This window comes from Dipteris shenzhenensis, chromosome 31 (assembly GCF_047967505.1).
Source record: "Dipteris shenzhenensis isolate YYH24624 ecotype China chromosome 31, Dip_SZ_1.0, whole genome shotgun sequence".
Taxonomy (NCBI): Eukaryota; Viridiplantae; Streptophyta; class Polypodiopsida; order Gleicheniales; family Dipteridaceae; genus Dipteris; species Dipteris shenzhenensis.
The window spans coordinates 46,261,203-46,283,369 of NC_141626.1; the positions used below are offsets into that span (position 1 = coordinate 46,261,203).

Below are 22,167 nucleotides of genomic sequence, written 5' to 3' on the forward strand. Positions count from 1 at the left end.
TTTGGTTCATAGGTCGTTGAAAGCTAAGGAAGTCTTCATAGATGAAGAGGGTTGCTTGGTAGTGGTTACCTTTGTGCGGGGTGGATTCTAGGTTCAGATATCGAGTGTCTATGCCCCCAACTGCCCACAAGAAAGAGCCGACTGTTGGACCTCCCTAAAGTCAATGCTCAAGGGTGATCAGTGGAGTCTTGGTGGGATTTGAACTTCACCAAAGGATCCCATTTGCTTGAGATTTGCCTCCTCCAGTATCCAATAGCAAATGTGAAGCATGGGATGAACTTGCATTAACCAAAGGGCTAGTAGACTGCATTGAGATGCACCCTGAGGTAGTTGGTTGAAATTGTTATTTTCCTAGTAGTTAAATTATTTAAGTTTAATTTCTAGGCAGGTTCGGCTCATATACTAGTCAATTTCCAAGTAGGGGTGGCTTGGACTTATGTGATTGTCCTAAAGTAGCCCAGTGGTTGGAACATCATGCAATATATCATCGAGCTAGTTTAGGTCGAATACGAGTTTCGTGATTGTTTTGAACCAATGTGGTTCAATAGAAAATAAATAAAAATATATTGGGTGGCTTTACATGGACTAATTGTAGAAAAGGGGAGGATTTTTGGGTTGGAAGGCTAGATCATTCCACACGTCAGAGGAAGGTTGTGATGAGAGGACCAATGAAGGGGGAATGCATCACACAATCAAGCCTCTTGGACCATATGCCTATTGTGTGGGAATTTTGGTTCCCAACAAGGTGGGGAAGCTAATGGATGTGGTGTTTGAATGAGTCCCACCTAGCCTCTAAAAGTTTCTGTAAAAGGATTAGGGAGGAACGGGTGAATACAGATTCAGACTATGTCAAGATATGTTCAAGATGGGATGCCACAATAATGCGAGTACACTATATGGAAAAATTTTGGGATTGTGAATGTAGAGTAGCTACGAAGGGATCTTTAAAGGGGCTAAAGCTAGTCAGAAGATCGCTGCGGGCGGCACTAGTTGGCTCCCCAAAAGATATGATATTAGCAATCTTAATGGTGGAAATGGAAGTCACACTACAAGTCGACGAATTGGAAGAAGTAAAGTTAGCAAGGATCAGGAGCTATCAAATTATAGGAACTAGGGTTAGCAAAGACCAAGAGCCGTCGTTTGTGGCTCACAATAGGAGACTGCCCCAAAAAATCCTTTTTCCAATTAGTCAAAAGAGACCAAGAGAGACAGTCAATCGACAGAGTGGTGGATTCTTAGGGTAATTTGCTATCAGATTCATTGGCATATTGCAGATATATTGTGCAAAATGCTAAGTACGATGGTAGGAGATGAGTCAGTGCAGGATGTCGAGTGGTCGAATTGCATTAATGAAGTACTTGCGAGAATTGAATGTAGGGTATTTGAGTTCCACCAAAGAATGCATGGCAGACCCTTCATCAGAAATGAACTAGAGGGAACTTCATAGGTTGCTTGGACCATATGGCCTTACGGTGGAATTCTACAAAGGATTCTAGGACGCCATGCATCAAGATTACACGAATATGGCCAATTCAATGATGGCTAGGGGCTTTCTCTCACCAAATGTGAATGCAGGGCTAGTAAAACTTTTTCTTACCTGAAGGTTGATGGCTAATGCTCACTAACGATGCTAAACACATCATATAAAAATGTTACAAAAAACCTAGCAATCTGGGTTTGAGAGGTCTGCATGACCGTGGTTGATAGAGAGCAGTGCGGTTTGTGAAGGTTGTGACATCTTTGATAACATCTTGAATGTAATGACAACATGGGATCATGCATATAGCTTTGACCAGAAGGTGATGCTCTTTGGGTTCGATATGGATAAAGCATATGATAGAGTACGTGACCTTCTCTCAGAAGGTGCCTACATCTTTGGTAACACCTCTGCCATCCTTTGTTTCAATGGAGGCACGGTGGGATGTTTCAACCTCAAAAGGTTAATTTGTGAGCGCTGCCCCTTGGCTCCTCTACTCTTCGCCATATGATTCACATGATCAAGCATGATGTCTACGTAGGACTCATCAAAGGAGTTAGTTTGCCTTCTAGGGATTAATTCAGTGCGAAATTGTTTGTGGATGACATGGTTTCATTCTCAATTGAGGAGAGAGAGAGAGAGTGTGTAGCTAACCTCTTCAAGATTTGGGAAGGTTTTGCAGGGCTTCGAGGTTGCGATGCAAGTGGCCGAAAATAGTTGTGATAGGATGGGGATGCAAGACTCCCACTGATTGTTTCAAAGTCAAGCAAGTCCAATTTTTTCGAAGATGGGACATAATCATTTATCTTGGTGCCTTGTTAGATCTAGGACTAATAGTATGTCAGAGATTCAACTGGTTCAAAGATAAAATCAAAGCTAAGCTAAGGGCATGGCATGGCTTAAGGAACACAAGATTTTTGATAAATCAATGCATCTTGTCTGTTGCAACTACTTATGTTGCATCCGTGTGGAATTTTTTTGAAGTGTCACTAGTAAGAAGTGGAGAGACTTCTTCACACATTCTTGTGGGGAGAGGATAGGGCCAAGAGAAGGATGCACCATATTGCTTGGGAGCCCCTAAAGGTCCCGAAGCTCTAAGGCAGCCTTGGCCTTCCTGATATCAGATTGGGCAATGTCTCCTTGATCTGCAAGTGGCTTCCGTGGCTCTTTTCCTGCCAATCCTTGGGCTGAAATAGTCAAAGCCTTAATATTAAAAAAAGGGAAGAGCAAAGGCGTAGGGACTTGGCCAGGTCTGCCCTAGTATGACCGTCTATGTTTAGGTTTCCCTCAAAGGTATTGTTGACTTGGATCTGACATTATGAATGGTCTCAGCGTGAAAAGAATGCACCCAACTACTTTCATGGAAGGTTTGGGACAAGCTAAGGGGGGATGCCAGCCTAGCCAAATGCCTATGGTGGAGCATAGCCTTTAGAAAAGAACCCATTTGCACTCCATGATGCGGAGAGAACATGCGGAAAGTATGTTCATTAGGGCCTGGTCTGATTTATGGGATACTAGTAAAGCAGATTAGCATGCCTTAGATTTCACTTGTCGTAGGTTTGCTCTAACCGTGGGGGGAATAGACCTAATCCAAGTCGTGATTGAGAGAATCCCAGAGCATTGTCTGATGGATTGTGTTATGTCCTCAGATAGGCGGGCCAATCAACGGTGCCTGGGTAAGACCAGGCTAAGTAAACTCTCAGCGAAGATCACGGTAGCACCATCTTATTCGAGACAAATCATGAGCCCCTAACCTTAATTGTAAATGGGCTCTCAGAAGGGAGCCAGCTTGGTGAAAGCAAAGGTTTCACGAAATATGGAAACAATGCGCAACTAGTACAACTAGCTTTCTATCATGGAAGGTGATCCAATAGTGGCTCCTAGTCAAGGGGAGATTGGCGAAGCATCTTCCTACCTTGGTGGTTGTGGCAAGTAGGTGGAGGTTGTAAGACATGTCATGTGGGCTTGTTGTGTCCCTCGAGAAGCGTGGAGGAAGGTGGAGTTGGCAATCCGAAAGTCGGGGCTCACGACAAAGTTCACCAGTTGGAGATTAATCATGTTGGGGGAAGCTCTGATCAGGGTGGTTAGTTTGTAGGAGCTTGGCTCCTTTTTTTGCTATACTAGTAGAGGAGATTCCCAATATCCCTTAGATACTGGCTGACTGGTGAATGCCTCGTGAATGCGAGCCTTCAACAATCTCGGCTGTATCTAATAGGATAGATTTAGTGGACCTAATTTAGCAAGAGCTCTCTGCCACTCGGGCCTGGGTTAACCTGGAAAACCAACTGATTCCTTTCAATCCAAATGGCGTAGTATACCGCCCCTCTTATAAAAGGCCAACAAGCCTTGAGCGTTGAAGGATACTCATAGGTATCCCCTAACATCACTAGTTTCCAGTTGCTGGCTAACTAGAATGAGGACATTAAACCGGTCTTCTTGACTGTCGACTCAATCGTTGCCCAAAGCCGCCTTGATGTAGGGCATCGTCAAATCAAATGGTGGACATGCTTTGCTGCACTTCCGCATAGAGCGCATAGAGGATTAATATGCAATCTCCTTTGAGGCAAGAGATACTCTTCTTTGAGGCATAATTCCATGGGGACCATTACACATGCTTCAAGGAATTACTCATTTGAATCTTATCCATTAACACCCATCTTGACAAATGCATAGAGGGCGGGTTTAGACGAGGGTGGATGCCATCATCCAAAAGGGTTGGATGGGACATGAAATGATTTGTTCATAGACATGGCCAATGGAAGGGACTCAGGTGGGTCGAGAACATCTAGTGAAGTACTCGCATAAACAAGAGGCCCACAAGAGCGTTGTGAAATATAAATGACCTTTCACCAAGTTGTCCATCACGTGACAAGCGTCACTTGTATATCAGAGGCATTGGTGATCTGTTGTGTATGCTCAAGACTCAATGGAGTAACAACGGGTCATGGGGGGTCTCCACGCCCAATTACGACGTGGCATACGCTGACAGGTAGGAGAGGAGAAATCGAATTCACTATCATAGTTCCAGTCGGGAAAAGCCTCCCTATGGCCATTCCATTCTCGGTTGCATTTTGAGCAGTGTGAGGCGTGGAAGAGGTGATGGGAGCTCCCATTCCAGGAGGATCTTCGCTTTGTGGAGGTTTGAATTGGCGTCCCTCACGATTTCCCGACAGTTCACATGCACCCCGAGCATCTCCCAGTGGTGATGAACCCGCGTCAGAGCCCAAAAATCTTAGGTTTCCACTCAAGGCAGCCACTACAGCGGGTTTTCTCGCATTGTTGGGTGACACTGCTGCTCAGTTGCGCTCTCGATGGATGCGACGCCAGGCCCTCCTCTCTTCTATTCAGCAGTCTCCTTGTTGTGCAACCAAGGTCAGGATTCACGGAGTTTGATACCGCAATCGACTTGCATTTTCCATTTGTCTCGTTAGCACTGCAACATTGAGAGTGCTATTGGAAACGTTTTGGTTCTCTTAAAGGTCATCATTAAAGACTGAAGCTCCATGGAGTTCTATTTTTGCTTCCCCTGATGCAGGCCTTGGAGGAGTCGAGCCTTGGGAACCATGATTGGCTGAGGGCATTGCGCATGGCAACGTATGGATTTTTAATTTACGGACCCGCCTCGCAAGTATGGTACGATCTTCTGGACCATATACTGTGGGAGAAAACATTAAGGAACCTTTCTATAAAGGTATGTAATCCCTGACGTTGGTTTTCCACAGTTAATTTCGCAAAACTGAGATTTGGCTTATAATATTCGCTGCAGTTTTGTAAACTTTTAGGCGAAGAGTGTCATGGGAAATTGCATGGAAAGTGAATAATTTTTTGTGTGTGTAAACAAAATAGGCTGACATGGCAGCAGAGTGCTGGTAATGTAACGGGCATGAAGAGTACATTACTTTCTCACTAGTTATGGGATATGCACAGGATACATCACATCACAATCATAACTGTTGCACTGAGAGTTTAAGCTAACTTTTTTCTTTTGGGTTGGCCTTGCCAATCACCAATGAGCCACTGAATACAACTGAAGGCTTCAGGGGTCTGAATATAACATCTAGCTCCTCAATGGAGAGGCTGGATCTGACTGTCGAATCTAGGTTGTCTGATGGCTGAGAACTCTCAGATAGGGGTGGCAATGCTAGGGTTTGCGGGGGCCTCCCACATAAGCACTAGATATGGAGAGGCTAGATGAATATTACTCCCTCATACCAGTGTAATGGGCATAAAACTTCATTAGTTGTGCCCCATTCCAAGGCGTGGAGTTTCATGATGAGAACTTCATCTTGGAATCCCTACACATGGGTAGCTTTCAAAGACCTCATCAATATTACATCTATAATGAAGATATTTTCAATTTATCACATTTGGTACATAGCTAAATATGTACTAGAGCTTGAAAAGCAATGAATTCTCCCAATTTAGGCAAAAGAAGACAACATAACATGGAGTTGAGCAAAGTAGACTCCATGGAGATAGGTAATGGCTATGTGATTGTGAGATTAGCATGTTAGGTGGGATCAACACTGACATGACCCAAGATGTGCCACAAAATGTAGGCCATAGGGCAGCTTGGGAGACATTGATCCTCCCCACACAAGAAGCGTTACAGTGCAGGACCTTGCTTTGCAAGAGGGTGGTGTGGAGACTCATGCCAGGACAAGAATCATGGAATGATTTCTTTACGCACAGCATACAATCCCGTATGCCAACTTCGGGAGGAGGCTAGAGTTACAGTACTAGATGGATTCTCACTTTAGCTCACCTCAGGTTTGCTTCATCCTCTCCTATGGTTGCTATCTTGAAGGCTTGGGCTAGTTTTAGGAGTAACTTCAGAGAGTTTCCCCTTCCTCTTGTGAAGAGATAGACATGCAGCTTGTAATGTGGAACGACAACGTACTTGATGATCATGGCAGACATCTTGGTGCCTCCACTATATGCAGTGGTCCAAGTGGAGAGGGGTCTTGCCTCCAGAGTGGGGTTATGGAAAGCTTCCAAAGGACCGTAAGGCTCAATTAGTAAGCAATCTCAGAGGGGGTGCAGGCAGAATTCAACAGATTGATGCAGCCTTTCTAGTGGATTGGATGGAAACAAAGGATATGCCTATTACGTCACTTGGTTGGGGGCCTTCACGGGAGCAAGCATTCATCTACAGGTTATTGCGGTCTATGGTGCAGATGAGGATGCCTTGGTCTTTGATGTCCCTAAGGATGGCGCGCTGTCCAGATCGTTCAATGATTTATTATTACAGATTCCATTTTAGCCAGTTAGGATTGTTGGATTGGTGGAGCATGGATGAGAGTGGTACTTAGACCCTCACCCACATCTTGTTACCCTAGGAGCGTGGAGATTGTGGCTTTATGGGAGTGTTCCCATAAAGTACTTGCAGTGGGATCCTGAGGGATGGGAATGGCTTGATGAAGGGCATTGAGAGAAGAGCCTTCCCTTCTTTCGTTATACTGTTAGTAATGCCAGGATATTCCAGTTGAGCTGTAGAGGTTGGAGGCCCTGTAGAGCACCCCACTTGGAGTGTTATGAGATTTCAGCTGACATACATAAGAACTTTAGGAGGAGACTTTGGAAATCCCGCAAGAATAGAAAAATCGCTCGATTCTTTTGGCTTTCTATTCATAGCGGGATTGCAATGAACCTTTAGAGATCTAGGTTCGGAGCCGACCATACTTGTCCTCATTGCTTTTCTACCGTGGACTCAGTTTAGCATTGCCTTTGGGATTGCAAATAGGCCAAAATTATTTGGAGGGGGATAGTAGCCAGGATTTTCAGCACCTTTTGTCGCCCCTTCTTCATGACTTGGGGCTCAGCTGCTTGGCTCTCTATCTCGGGGCCCAGGTCTTCTATGAGAGACATGACTCATCTTGGGCTTTATCAATTCGATGCCATTTAGTTGAGCCATGCTCTCTGGATGACGTTCCAGCTTCACCCTTCAAAGCTGTACATGCGTCTATGGACTCTTCTTGGGAGATACTGGTGAGTATTGTAGCATGGCACAGTTGGAGAACCAGATGCACAGAGGGATTGGATGGATCCCAGCTCCACCCTTCTTGTACCTTGGCCAGTATATGGACGGATACTATACATACTCTGAAGGCCATCTGGGCGACCATGCAAGGGTCCTCACATGCAGCCTCTGCTAGGAGAGCTATATTTTTTAGGGAATTTCTTAACTGAGACTACTACAAGGTTGAGATGGCATTTTCAGCCTCAACCTTGGTTATTTTCTACCTCCTTCTGAGGAGTGTTTTGTCATGTATTGCATGATGTATTTCCAACTTGAGCTCTTGCTCTCGCTGGTTTTGTTCATACTTAATAGAAGTCTTTTTTATGAAAAAAAAAATCTGCATTGCTTTGTGATGTGGCTAACAGAAAGAAGATTCTGTTGGAATGGTCACCTCCTCATCTGTAAGCCCCCATATGAGGAGAGCATGGGGGAGGTAGACCTGAAGATAATGGGGCTGCCACATGGGCAGCACATGAGCTGTCATGTGGACAGCACAAGAGACCTTGTGCAGAAGAGATGGCAGGGGCATGAGTCCTGGATCTGACCTGGCAAGACAGGATTGCACAACAGGCGTACGGACTGCAGCAGGACCCTATGAAGGGCGCGGTGACATCAGCAGGGTGTACAGAACTGTACGGCGCTGGAGAAGGGCCTGGCAGAGGCGCAACATGGCGGGGGTTACAAGCAGCCTGGTCGGCCAGGTATAGGTGGTAGGGCTCGTTCCAGCCAGCCTACCATGCCTAGAAAATGGCAGGCTCCTTGCTGGAGGAACGTCTTCCTTCTGTTTGTTAAAGCAGACAAAGAGGACGTGAGAGTGCTCTCAACGAAAGCAAGAATGGAAGAGGGAGAGAGAGAAACAGAGAGCCACACAAGTTTTGGTGGGTGCAGAACCACCCTAATCTTCTTTTTCATTCATTTATATATGTGTTTGAGTATTGTACATAACTGGGGTAAAGGCACAGTGACCTTTAACCCCCACAACCTCCCACTTAAAGGACAATGTGCCTTTAAGGGAGAACAACCAGTGAGCATACTATCCAATGCCCATCAATACACGACAATACTCAAACCGTTGACTAGGTAGACTCTTTGTCAGCATATCTGCAGGGTTATCATCTGTATGAACCTTGACAAGCTCTATGCGTTTGTCCTCAAGTACCTCCCTGATGAAATGGTACCTGACCTCAATGTGTTTGGTCTTTGCATGAAAGACCGGATTCCGTGCTAGCTGAATAGCACTCATGGAATCACTATGCAATGTCGGTACACCTGTATGAATCCCCAAATCTCCCACTAGCCGATCAAGCCATATAGCCTCCTTACAACCCTCTGTGGCTGCAACATACTCAGCCTTTGTGGTAGACAAAGCGACGCACTTCTGTGCGCGAGACATCCACGACACTGCACCACCTGCAAAGGTGAACACATAAACAGAAGTGGATCTCCTACTATCCACATGCCCTGCATAGTCTGAATCTGTGTACCCAAGTACACGCATGTCTCCTCTACCAAAGCAGATGCACATCTCCTTGGTACCTTTCATGTACCCCATGATGCACTTAACTGCCTCCCAATGCCTCTTTCCTGGATTAGCCATATATCGGCTAACAACTCCCACTGCAAATGCAATGTCTGGTCTAGTAGCTATCATAACATACATAAGACTCCCAACTGCTGATGCATAAGGAACTTTGGCCATCATGGCCCTCTCCTCATCTGATTTGGGACTATCTGTATGACTCAGTTTCACATATGGAGGTAATGTAGTACTCACTGCCTTCCCCCTCTCCATATTGAAACGCTGCAATACTTTTGTAACATACTCTTTTTGTGAAAGCCAAAGGAGTTTTCTACTCCGATCACGCGTGATGCGCATACCAAGAATATGACCTGCAAATCCCAAATCCTTGATATCAAAGGCCTCATGCAACTTGGCCTTTAATGCATCTAGCTCATAAGTATTCTTGCTAGCCAATAGCATATCATCCACATATAGTGCCAGGATTATCAGGCTATTATCCTTGGCTCTTTTAGTGTAGAGGCAGTGATCAATTTCACTCCTTCTAAAACCCTGGGACCGAATGAAAGCATCAAACTTCTGATACCATTCTCTAGGCGCTTGCTTAAGACCATAGAGACTCTTCTTCAGCTTGCAAACTAAATGTTCTTTGCCCTTTTCTTCAAAGCCTTCCGGCTGCACCATGTAAATTTCCTCATGCAAATCCCCATGCAAGAAAGCTGTCTTGACATCCATCTACATAAGCTCCATATCCTCTACTGCCACTAGTCCAAGCATGCATCTAAGTGTGGTCATCTTCACAACCGGAGAGAATATCTCATCAAAGTCCACACCCTTCTCTTGCTTGAACCCTTTAGCAACCAAACGGGCCTTGTACCTAGGCACATCATCACCTATGACCATCATTTTGTAGACCCATTTACATGGCAATGCTTTCTTTCCATGTGGCAAAGAAACCAAGTCCCAAGTCTTATTCTTCATAAGTGAACTCATCTCTGATTGCATAGCATACTCCCACTTGCGTTGATCCTCGCGCATCATAGCCTCTTTGTAGCAAGAAGGCTCCCCGCAATCAGTAAGCATCACATAGTCTACCCCTGGAATAAACTTATCAGGCGGTCTAGACACTCTAGAAGATCTTCTCAAGGGCATTTCAGCTTGCTGTCCCACTTGCATATCAGCCACATTTGGCTCATCATTTCCACCAATAGATGATCCATCATCTACCCTTGATTGTATACCTGTGGGAGTACTTGGTGGTACCATTTCTTGCACATTTGGTGCATGGACAGCTTGCTGTCTATCAACATATGTAGGTGGATTCACATCCTGGAAAGTGATTCTCCCCATTTCCACATCCCTCATGGGTGCCTTATGCATCTTCTTCTCATTGAAGACTACATCATGGCTGCGTATGATCTTCTTTGCTTCTGGATCCCAGAGACGATAGTCCATCTCTCCACTTTCACCATAACCCAGAAAGATGCATTCCTTAGACTTACGAAGTCTGAAATACCTGGAACACATCACTCTTTCGAGCTATAGCATAAGCCCACACTTTCCTAGTTGCATCATCTATGAATGTCACATAGTATTCAGCCCCGCCTAATGACCGTGTAGGCATGGGACCACATACGTCTGAATGCACCAAATCAAGCATTTCAAACTCTTTCTTTTCCCTTCTTTTATGGGCTGATTTAGTTCGCTTCCCATAGAGACAGTGCTCACAAAATTCAAAATCAAAGAAACTTAAATGCGGTACATAACCCAAACGGCATAAGAGTTTCATTCCATTCTGGCTCATGTGCCCCAACCTGCAATGCCACAAAGAAGTGCTTGGCTGCTCGGTTATTGCAACAACATGATCAAATACCCCTGATATATGTAAGGGATACAAAGTCCCACACTTGGCACCCCTGGCCAAAAGCATAGAGCCCTTCTGAATTTTTCAACTCTGAAAGCCAAAAGTGGTGTGAAAACCAGCATCATCTAGTTGACCCACTGAAATAAGACTCTTGGTCAGCTTAGGCACATGTCTCACATGTTTCAAAACAAATGCAGACCCATTTGCAAAAGAAAACTTTATGTCACCTGCTCCCACTCCACCTGCTCCCACTATGTCACATGCATAGTCATTTCCAAGATACACACAACCTGTCTTTCCACTGTCATAAGTGGAGAACCATTCCCTATGGGGAGTAACATGGAATGAAGCACAAGAATCCAAAATCCAATCCTGGGAATATGCATCATCTGAAGTGGTAAGCAACTTTGCAGATAAACTAGACATGAAGAGAACGTCATTGTCACTATCATGTGTGACTGCATTGATCTCCTCGATCTTCACTTCTCCTTTGTCCTCCCTTGGACTCTCTTTCTTTTGATTTGCACCCCAATTTGCATTCTTTTTCTTATCCTTTTGCTCTCTTTTCAGCTTGTAGCAATCCTTTTTCATATGGCCCTTCTTGCCACAGTGGTAACACTCAATGTTCCGTGCCTTGGATTTGCTACGAGACTTCCCTCTTTCTTGGGACTTCTCCCTGAACTGTGATCTACCCCTTTGCACATTTAAGGCTGCATCCTGCTTGTTATCATCCATAGACTTCCGTCTAATCTCCTCGGCCAACAAGCTACCCACAACATCATCAAATTTCAGTACTCCACCAGGTGCAGAGTTACTGACAGTTGTACGGAAGGTATCCCATGAGGATGGCAATGAACATAAGAGAAATATTGCCTTAGTCTCCACATCAAAATTCATCTTCTGAGCTTGAAGCTGGCTGAAAATAATATTGAATTCATTCAAGTGAGAAGCAATGGAGATCCCTTCCTTCATCTGCAGCTCAAACAACCTCTTCATGAGGTAAACTTTATTAGAGGCAGTTTCCTTCTCATAAGTGGCACACAGTTTCTTCCACAAATCTTCCGTAGTCTGCTCATTTACTACTGTGAAATAAACAGACTCTGCAAGATGAAGTCTAATAGTAGACTTTGCTAATGCATCCAACTCATTCCAATCATCCTCAGACATATTTGCAGGCTTAGCTTCAATCCCTGCCAAGGGTTTAATCTGCTTCTTTTGAATAAGCACATCCCTTATCTGTTCTTTCCACAAAGAAAAGTTTGTCCCATCAAACTTTTTAATGTTGAAAAACTCCTTTTCAGACATGGAAGAGGATGCCATAATGCAAATAAAGCAAAATCCCAAATGCTAGTGCCTGTAAGAGAGAATCACACCAAATACCAGGTGCACCCAAATGTGTATGCCACAATAGAGTGAAATATCACCAAAACTCAAAACTCAAAGCATCAAAAGATGCATTTGACTCATGTGCATATACTATGCATCCATATGAGCAAATCTGGCCAAAAAGAAAATGCCAATAAGTGCCAAATAACTCAAGCATAAACACCGTCCACTGGCATATGCATCAATAATATCTCATCCAAGAGAGCATAGCACTATCAGTGCATCACCTGCAATGTGTCAAAGCTGTCCCTCAGCATAAAATAGCATCCATGTGCAAAGCATCCATAAAAAATAGCATCCCACAAGGCAATTTGGGCCTATCAGCGCATCCAATAAGGACCGTAATGCATCCAAATGGCCTATAAATCATCCACTGTAACCCAATGCATACCACGAATGAGCGCACACTGCTCAAACTGCAACCAGAGTGATCTGCATAAGGTATGCTCAAGAAATCATAGTCCCACATTAATGACCGCTACTGAAAATAGAACCTGAGATGCCTCAAAAAACATGGGCACCATTGCATAATCGGACTCAGCAAGAAAATTTGCAAATATCTCTCTTCTGTCAGAACTCCAAAATCCCAACCGATGAGTGAGAAATGGGAGTCAACACTTATCCACTGCCATGTGGCATAAATCTAAGGTTTCAAAACCTTAGAATGAAAAATGCATAACAGAGAGACGAAATCGAATACACAGAGATCTATAACTCTGAAAATCCTCAACCGAATTGCGCAAGAACTGACAGATAGGGGTTTTGGGCGTCTGGAACGCAATGGGACATACGGTTTTGGAAACCGTGGTCTCAATCACTGGGCCCAACACACGGACTGAAAAACGTTTTTGGAAATAGAGCTGTTTGTAAACTCCACCGGAGTGCGAATGATGAGTAACATAGAAATTTTAGGACCTACTGAGTCCACCGGAACTGACAGATCTGCAAATGGTTGCTCCAAACTTGAGTTCCAACACCCGGGCAAAAAACGCAAAAACTGACACAGTGAGTCAGAAATCCAATGAAATGATCCCAGATTCAAGAATGAAGGTGTTTCCAAGCTTCTGAAGTGAAGTGGATACCAAAAGCAAGCAATAGTTGCCTCTACAAGTCAATATGGAGTCTCTGTCATCGAACGGAACAGGGAAAAGCTCAAAAAATGACTTTTTCTTTGAAAACACTTAACAGGCTCTCAAAACCACTTTGCAAAACCAAAGTGACTTTTCCAAAGGTTCTTCCAAGGTCTTTGCATACTCGGATGCAAGTAAAGTCACCCACAAAGCTTCCCACAGAGCTTCTCCTTCCTCCCACAGAGCTGCTGAGGTTCTAGCATTCACGCACGCTCAGTTAGATCACCCGGGCTCTGATACCAGTTGAGAATGCTCTCAACGGAAGCAGGAACGGAAGAGGGAGAGAGAGAAACAGAGAGCCACACAAGTTTTGGTGGGTGCAGAACCACCCTAATCTTCTTTTTTATTCATTTATATATGTGTTTGAGTATTGTACATAACTGGGGTAAAGGCACAGTGACCTTTAACCCCCACAGGACGTTCAGCTCTAGTGGGCACTATTTATAGTTGGAGAGGGGATCTCAGTCTGTCCCAATTGATTGGGTTTTGTAGCAGGTTTGACTAAGTCTTCGCGTCCACCGACCCCTTTCAGGCCTTAAATGGCTGCCCCAGTTAGTCTGACCTAGCCCACTATATCCCAAACCCAGGGGGCTAATTTTAAGACTCTTGTTGGCCTAATTGCAGCACCTTACTGAAATGAAGTCTCCTTGCTGGAGGAACGACTTGCTTCAGTTTGTTAAAGCAGACAAAGAGGGTACCATGTTCAGCTCCAGTGGGCTCCTGAACAGTAACCCTTTACAGCAGAATCTTTTCAAACTCTCTTATTGCTAACACGAAGTAGGTGCATGCACACACCTGCACGCGCACGCATACACACTGAAACCTCACCCAGTAAAGTACAGCATGAAAGTGAGAAGAACTCAGACTTTATTAATCCGCTGAGACTTGCAGAGAACAGTCCTTCAGTCTGCAGTGCCTTCGGAGAGCTTCAGTGGCTGATGGAGTTTGCAAAAGACCTCCCCTGGCTAGAGCCCTCCCCAAAATAGGCTGACCCTGCAGGCAAACAGGCTGGCCCTTCTGATGATGCATCTCCAAACAGTCACAGATGTTGCGCCCCAGCCTGCTTTCGAGTTCCAGGTAAGCCTTACCTACCCAGGTCCACTAAGCGTTTGTCCTCCTTATATGGGGGCTTACAGTTTGGTTGTGACCATTCCTCTAAAATATTGACTTGTGGTCAGCTTTCTCCTCTGCCAAGGCCAGGCGCTTGGTGGCCTAATATAAGGAAGGGTCATACCCTCCTCTTCAGCAAATCTTAGGGCGCTTACTCGTCTAGTAGAATGGAAAGCAGGTCTTGTGTCCGCCACTGGAGCACATAATTGTTCACATCTCCCGTCTTACAAGTGTACAAGATGGTGATATCTATTTTTTGGTCCTTGAGTGCATGTGTGTGTGTGATGAGACAATGTATTCATTGGCCTGGTTCTACGTGTTAATTTGGTGTTCCTAGTTCTGAATGTGTATGCGACTAGCTAGACTAATACTCATATCAGTGCTCCAAGTATATTGAGAATATATTCCCCTTAGAATAAAAAGACTATGAACTGACTCATTGGCTTGGTTCTACAGGTTTATATGGGGTTGAACTTAAGAGACTAAAACTCATGTTAGCAGTTACAAGTAAATGGAGAATTTATTCCCCTTGGAATCCTCAACATATATAATTTAATATTTGCACCAATCTTTCACATATTTTTGTCCTGAACGCTAGCTTCCTGGTTTATGTGGCTAGATTATGCAACTGAAATACCAGTATAACAAATCATGTGCTGCCGTGATGACTTTGCAGGTCACTCTTAATCAACTTGTTTTAGGCCCATTTGTGATTGCTGTAGTTTTTGCATGGAACAGCGTATGGCAAGGAAAAATGGATGAGCTTCCAGCTCTCTATCATGAACGTGCAATTTCGACACTTATAGATGGTATATATATTGCAAGTTCCTATGTTTGTCTTTTCTCAATTATCAACAACTATTTATCATTTTTATGTTGGATTTCCTAATAAATAGCATCTGCTTGATGCAGGCTGGAAATTTTGGATTCCTGCTAGTGTCCTGAATTTTGGGTAAGTAAAGGACCTTTGGAACCTTTGCTTTCTCGTTTCAATTTTCTTTTTAAGTTGCTGACTGTGTGGTGTTGGTTGCTTGCAGGTTAGTTCCTCTGCAGGGAAGGGTGGCTTTCATGTCATCATGCTCTATTTTCTGGAATTTTTACCTTTCAACTACCATGGGAAAATCCTAATGGATTTGCTTCAAGATAGGAGGTGAGTCAATGTGTATAAGCTGATTGCTATAACAGCTTTCTGGGATCGGATAAATCCGGAATATTTGCAATCTGAGGAGTAGAAATAAGTCAATTCACATGAGTTGCTGACCATGCTAGCACAGGTTACAGTATTTATCACCTGGTATATGTAAATCTGGAATTGATAAAGGATGAGATCCAGCTCATGTGTTGATGATTTGATGTCAGGACCCATAAGCTCCTCTTTCACTAAAGCACCTTGTTTCTTCATGTTCTCTTGCGAAAGTCCTGCCTTGTAATGCTACTTTCTATTGAGTGTATCTGTGATGTTTTGTCTGTTGTGCAGGGACTTGAAACTTTAAAGGATGCTGCACTTTCGCCGGAGGCGATTGAATGGATTTTGTGAAGAGTACCATATTGGCCACGATGTCTGGTATCATTGGAAAGAAGTTGATTAGTGCGAGGACTGATTGTTCCTTGCACCATTTAATTGATTGTTCCTTGCACCATTTAATTCTTTTCTTGCAAATCTAGAAATATGCATTTCTTTTATCAGAATGTAGGAAGTCTTTGCTTTATTATTTATGCATCTAATTTGAAAAACAGTACAGGATCCACAGAATGAATTACATACAAATAGAAACGATATGTTATTATAGGCTGAACGTGTAAGGCCCGCATATGAGGCGAAGCCAGTAAGCATTAGATCAGGTGGTCATTCAGCCATCTATGCTGAGCATATCACGTGACAGCTGGCAGCCAAAGCTTTGCATTCCAGGTTGGCCAATCGGATCGTCCATTTTGAGTTTCCTTTCATCACTTAGAAGAGTACAAGGAAGGTTACTGACCTTCAGTAGGAGAGGTCAGCCTGATTTGAGGCAGCACCTCATATGAGAACTTCTATGTTGACCTTCATCCTCTCCATGTTTAGGAAGTAGTCTTGATATAATGTCTTGTGCTTTTGTACGTGGGTGCATTGTAATTGTTTCATGTGGTATGAGGTTTCAGTACACTTGAAATTAATTTTTGAACTTCTAAATAGCTGCAAACAAATTATAAATAGTAGTTTAAATCACGCATGTAGCTATCCTGACAGAGGGTTTAGAAGAACTGAAATAAAGGAGGCTGATGCAGCGTAAGTATACAATCAAGGACTGACCGCTAGCAAAATATCAAACCTTGGTAGGGTTACCCTTGGTAGGCAGACTTCATGTCTTATAGGGTTGTAAAGGATACCTTGAGATTGGGGGGAATTCTAGAAGTCTCATCACAGACAACTGTATGGTAAGTCAAATGAAATCTTTGGAGATTGCCTACTAGAATAATTTTGTGGGTTCTTTGAAAAGTAGTAGGATAGGATCAAATTATAAAATATATAAATACCTGTGGTGATGTCTTAACTTTGGGTCAAAGGCTAGGTCAAGTCTAGATTCTTAAATCAGCAGTAGTGATCAATCTTCCCAAGAACATCATCCTCTTTCACAATCAATAGTCCAATATCTCGCTATTCCGAGATAGAATTCAACAAGTCTTGTAAACACGTTATAGAACTCTTTTAGCCTAGATAGTGTCATTATTTATAAAAAGAAGTGTACACCTCCAATTTGCAAGGATGTGACTTCAGATGGAAATAATGCTAAGTTTATCTTAATGTGACTTTAGATGGAAATAATGCTAAACTTCCCAAGATGTGAGTCGTTAATTCAATATGTGCAAATCAACAAAGCACAATTCAACGTCTCATTTGGTGTTTGCTTAGGAGGAGAATTGCAACAACATCCAAGCCTTGGAGATGCCTTGAGCTACGAAAATATGTATTACAGCTAGTGCATGTTGATAGGGGCTTTAGGGCTAGTATTTAGCAACTATTGGAAGCCAAGGCAGAAGAGTAAACTTTAGGTAGTAAAGGGTTTCAAACTTATGAGCTAGGAGTAATCAAGGACCGTAGGAAGCAAAATGCAATTGGTTTAGGTCGTGGTTGGAAAAAAATAGGCGAGTATCGGAGGTAGCCAAGTGTAGAGAGGCCAGTTTAGACTAACTCTATAGAAAGCAAAGGCTACTAAGTCTTAATTAATGTTTAGTTATGGGTCAAATAAGCTAGCCTAACTTTGGTTTAGACTAAGGAATAGGATTTAGTATGAATTAACTAATCCTTAGAAAATTTGCTCCATGACTCTATCCATGTATTCAATTAATTTGAGAGGGGCTCTACAACATTAAATTACTTTAAGTTTTGTAGCTTAATGCTTGCGCAAGAAAGCTGAAGTTCTAAATTTTGATTATAAGAAGAATTGTAAGTGATCTAATTAATGAAGATATGAGTAACTAAAGTATTTTGAGAAAGCTTTCAAGGTTAATTAGTTCCATAGAGAAATTTCATACTTAGTAGGCTAGATATGTGATGTTGCTATCAAGACTCCCTCCCAACGCTTGTTGAAGGCATTAGAAACTAATTCTAGGGGCTTGTTGACGTACAAAGCATTCCATTGATATGGCATGTCAAATTAGAGATAATAGGTTGAAAAGACTAGTTGAAGTTGAAAAGCTTGGAGCTCAACTCAGTAGAAATGCGACATGCAATAAAGACAATGCCATGCCTAAGAGATCTTTGATGTAGATAATGATGAATATTTAAATTTCTACACAATAAATTAGTAGCGCGTGCAGGAAACAATGCAAATATTAGTAGGGCAATTAAAATCCCTATGTTGCCAAAATAATTATCTTCAATTGGCAACAAATGAGTTGCCTCAATAAAGTTGAATAAGAAGAGAATAGTTAGAAAGGAAAAAAGTGAAAACCCGTTTAGCATTGATAATGGGGGGAATGACCAAATACTTGTGCTCATAATGCCTTACTTGAGTAGGATTTGCTTGAGTGCAACAAACTCATCTCCATTCATGGCCTTTGCTTGATCCCCATCCAGATCTTCCAATGTGAAGAGAAGCATACATGAAAGAAACATTCTTTGTTATATCCGTTTTGAAATGGGCTAAATCACCTTAAAGCAAGTTTAAACACTAAGGTTTCCAACCTTAGTCTTCAGTCTTCTTTGTTGAATCTAAGCAAAACCCTATCAATACTCTTTGTTACTAATTCTCAAAAGATGTTCTTTTGCACATACTTACCAGTTTTCTTTTGATTACTTATGATCCCCCATAAATGATCTATTCCTAGCACTTCATCCTTGATACACATTATTGGAAGTGGCAATGACTTGCCATTTGTTATATTTTAATACATCCATCATAGGGGGAAGTTTTTTTCAAAGTCGTGGGTGCTAATGTATATCGCTACAACCACATAACTTGGCCTATCTATCTTTTGATAAAAATAAGATGAAAATTTCAATTAAAACACAACCAATAGAATGGGGCCTATCAAAATTTACTTGTAGACTTGAAAATTTTAATTAAAACACAACCTATAGAATGGAGTCTACCAAAATTTACTTGTAGACTTGATTTCTCTTTTTAAAAAATTGCTTTTGGAAATGTGTGATATGCGTAAACAGGCAAAATGGAAAGAAATGTGTCTTTTGTTGATTTTCAAATCTTCTCGCAAGGTATGAAATGGGCTTCCTGTTACCATCATTCATGGCATATGGTGATTAGGAAAACTTGCAATGAAATTCATGCCTATATGCTCACATGGGGCATGTGAGATTGGTAATGGCTACTTCTACATAGGAAATAACAAAATGTATTAGAATAATGGTGAAATCAATGTGTTTTATGTATCCTTGTATACCAGACTAGGGGCAAATGTAATATTTAGGAGGGTTGAATTTTGTGGTAGGTGGTCTAATTCTGGTGCTATACTCAAAAAAGCATGGTCAAGTAGTATTGAAGCAAAGGAGTCATGGATTTCTTCCACTGGTCTCGATGACCTTAAGAGTATATGGGTTGGATTCTCTTTGGCTTCATCTATACCTACTTTGGCTTTGGAGTTTCTTTTTTAGCCATTGGCTTGGTTGGTCTTGTACCCTTGTCTTACTCCATTCTTACAAAAGGGGATTTGAGGTGCTTGTGCACATCTTTGCAACGAATACACAAGCCCTCCTTCATGCTTTGCTAATTGGTTTTTGGAGTTATTTACTATCTAGGTCAAGTTAATCCATTTGGTATGTTTATAGTCTATGGTGGATTGGAAAGTATACCTTTAAAACGAGTAGCAATGTTTTTGAGTGCAATGGTTCCCACTATGACAATGTTTTGACTATCTTGCTTAGCACCCTCAATGGGCAAGAACTTGGCTAAATATCAGTACAAAGAAAGCACAAAAGATTTATGAACGTTCTTACAAAATGTATTGAAATGAAAACAAATATAAATGGATAAGCAATTCATACATGTGGTCTTACTTTAATTAGAGATGTTTTTGGTCAATGTAGCCATTCATAGTATTTTTTTAACAAAGGAGCGATAGAAATGGATCAAAATGACTTTTGATTACCATGAGTTTCATAGTATGATACTAAATTTTGATTACCATGATTGATTTTGTAGATCAATGAGCCATGATCAAGAGGCTTCATCTTCAATGGTTAGACATGGACTTAATGTTTCAATGGTTGGACATGGACTTAATGTAGACCTTGTCAAATATGTACATAAGGGTAGTGGCTATATTTTATATTATAGAGCAAGTCTACCTTCTACCCTCATCTCTCAAGCCTTTACAAAACGCTTCTGCCATATATGTGATATATTGATTAGGCAATGAAAGAAGTCTCTTGCCTTGAAAGGAGTCTCTTATTGATGCTAAACTAGCTTCTTTTTGCATCATAAAATTCAAATTGAAAAAAATTCTTTCTACCTTGTAGAATTGTAAACTTGAATAAAGAGTTGCACTTGAATCTTGAATAGCTTAGTGGCATTTGAGATATTCTCATTTGGAAATTTACTAGAAATATGTATATTGGTTTCTTAGAAAATACCTCTCTAATGGAAACATTTTTAGTGATGAGTAATTCACATTGATGCCGCTAACATACCTTTTGGAATGTCAATATCATAGCTAGTTTGACTTGACTCATATCACCTTGACACAATACAGTATAATGTAGTGATTTCTAGAGTATTCTTAAAAGTGTGTGGTATAAAACCTAATAAAATTGGAAGAAATATGTGAAGAGATGAGCTAGGGAAAATGATATTAAAAAAGTATTTATGTCCATTGATGAAGAGACCTCCACTAAAATTTGGGTTTTTCCTATCAAGTTTGTATCATTATTATCATGAAACACTTGTCACCCACAAATGATGCTTGTGTTGGAAAGTGTAAAAGGCACAAGCATAACATCCCAATGGATTTAACATGAAATACTAAAGCACGAAGAAATATAACTCCTTTGGGGTCTATTTTTAATAGAAAGCCACTTGCAAAGGACTTTTGGGGAAGCTAGTAGCATTCCTTTAAGTACATGAGGGCTATCTTTTGGGCTTGTTTTTGTGGATGACCTTATAAGACTTGATGGTTATTTTGCATGCATACATGTTTTAAATTGTAGGTCTTTAGTAGCAATTCTCAATTCTATGTTGATGTGGTTTCATCAAATGTGCTACTCATTAAGATTTTTCTTTTTTGAATTCAATCTTAAGGCTTGCATTTTTTAAACCTAGAAGTATTTCATCTCAAGTTAGCACAAAGAGGGACTATTGTGCTATGATTTAGCATCTCTAGACAAAATATAAACTCACTTATGTTGATGCATATGTATTTCTTTAAATGTTTATGTAGAGATTAACCTTTTAGTTCAAAAAATAAGTACTTTGTAAAAAGCCTTAGTAACTTCATGTGTGAAATTGTGATTGTATAGGTATGTATACTCTTGCTTATACACGTATGAGTTCATATGTGTATTTACACATAGAGGAACCATGACATTGATTCTCTTACTGCAATTTTTGTATTAGTATATCCATCTATACATGCTTTGGTAAACCAATTCACACACACACGCGTGCGCGTGCACGCACGCATGCGCCCATGCACCTGCACATGCATGCACACACATTGTGTGCGTGTGTGTGTGTGTGTGTGTGTGTGTGTGTGTGTGTACATACATACCATATATGTTCATCCATACAAGGTTGTGAATTCAATAATGTGCATGTGTGAAAAGGTGTAGTTAAATGATTCAAAGCCAGGCTAATCCTGTAGACATAGATGGTTCCATATCATTGCATACATTTAGGCTAAAGAGCACATGAAGATTATACTTATATATTGTTGTATCCATGCATGGGTATCATCTATTGCAATGCCATATGCTTACACTTGTACCTTTGAATATATTTTTCCTTCATTTGTTTATGCACTTTTTTGTGTACATGCTTACACATATTGTGTATATATGCATATGTGCATGCACAAAATATAAGAGTGAAATTATAGTTAAAATAGACTTAATTCCCAAAACAATTCAAGAATCTACAAGTCTACCTTCAAAAACAAATCCTATATGCTTACACATTGTACATTTGAATATATCTGCCTTCATGTGTTTACACACTTTTTCATGTACAT

At 41.7% G+C, this 22,167-nt stretch overlaps 1 protein-coding gene across 1 annotated transcript; it reads left to right on the plus strand.

The window, feature by feature from the left end:
- The first annotated feature begins 4,405 nt into the window (after positions 1-4,405).
- Positions 4,406-16,587, plus strand: LOC147881535 (Peroxisomal membrane 22 kDa (Mpv17/PMP22) family protein). The gene is made up of 6 exons (XM_087370225.1): positions 4,406-4,849; positions 5,013-5,168; positions 15,182-15,314; positions 15,418-15,457; positions 15,543-15,655; positions 15,983-16,587. Exons 1-5 carry the CDS (start codon positions 4,577-4,579, stop codon positions 15,631-15,633), a joined length of 693 nt encoding a protein of 230 aa, XP_087226351.1. The 5' UTR covers positions 4,406-4,576; the 3' UTR covers positions 15,634-15,655; positions 15,983-16,587.
- Positions 16,588-22,167: the final 5,580 nt, after the last annotated feature.

Excerpts from the sequence above, each read along its gene's own strand:
- LOC147881535 (XM_087370225.1), top strand. The coding sequence starts at position 4,577 with ATGGGAGCTCCCATTCCAGGAGGATCTTCGCTTTGTGGAGGTTTGAAT. Across the intron at positions 15,315-15,417 it reads AATTTCGACACTTATAGATG|GCTGGAAATTTTGGATTCCT; the intron begins GTATATATATTG and ends TGCTTGATGCAG. Across the intron at positions 15,458-15,542 it reads GCTAGTGTCCTGAATTTTGG|GTTAGTTCCTCTGCAGGGAA; the intron begins GTAAGTAAAGGA and ends GGTTGCTTGCAG.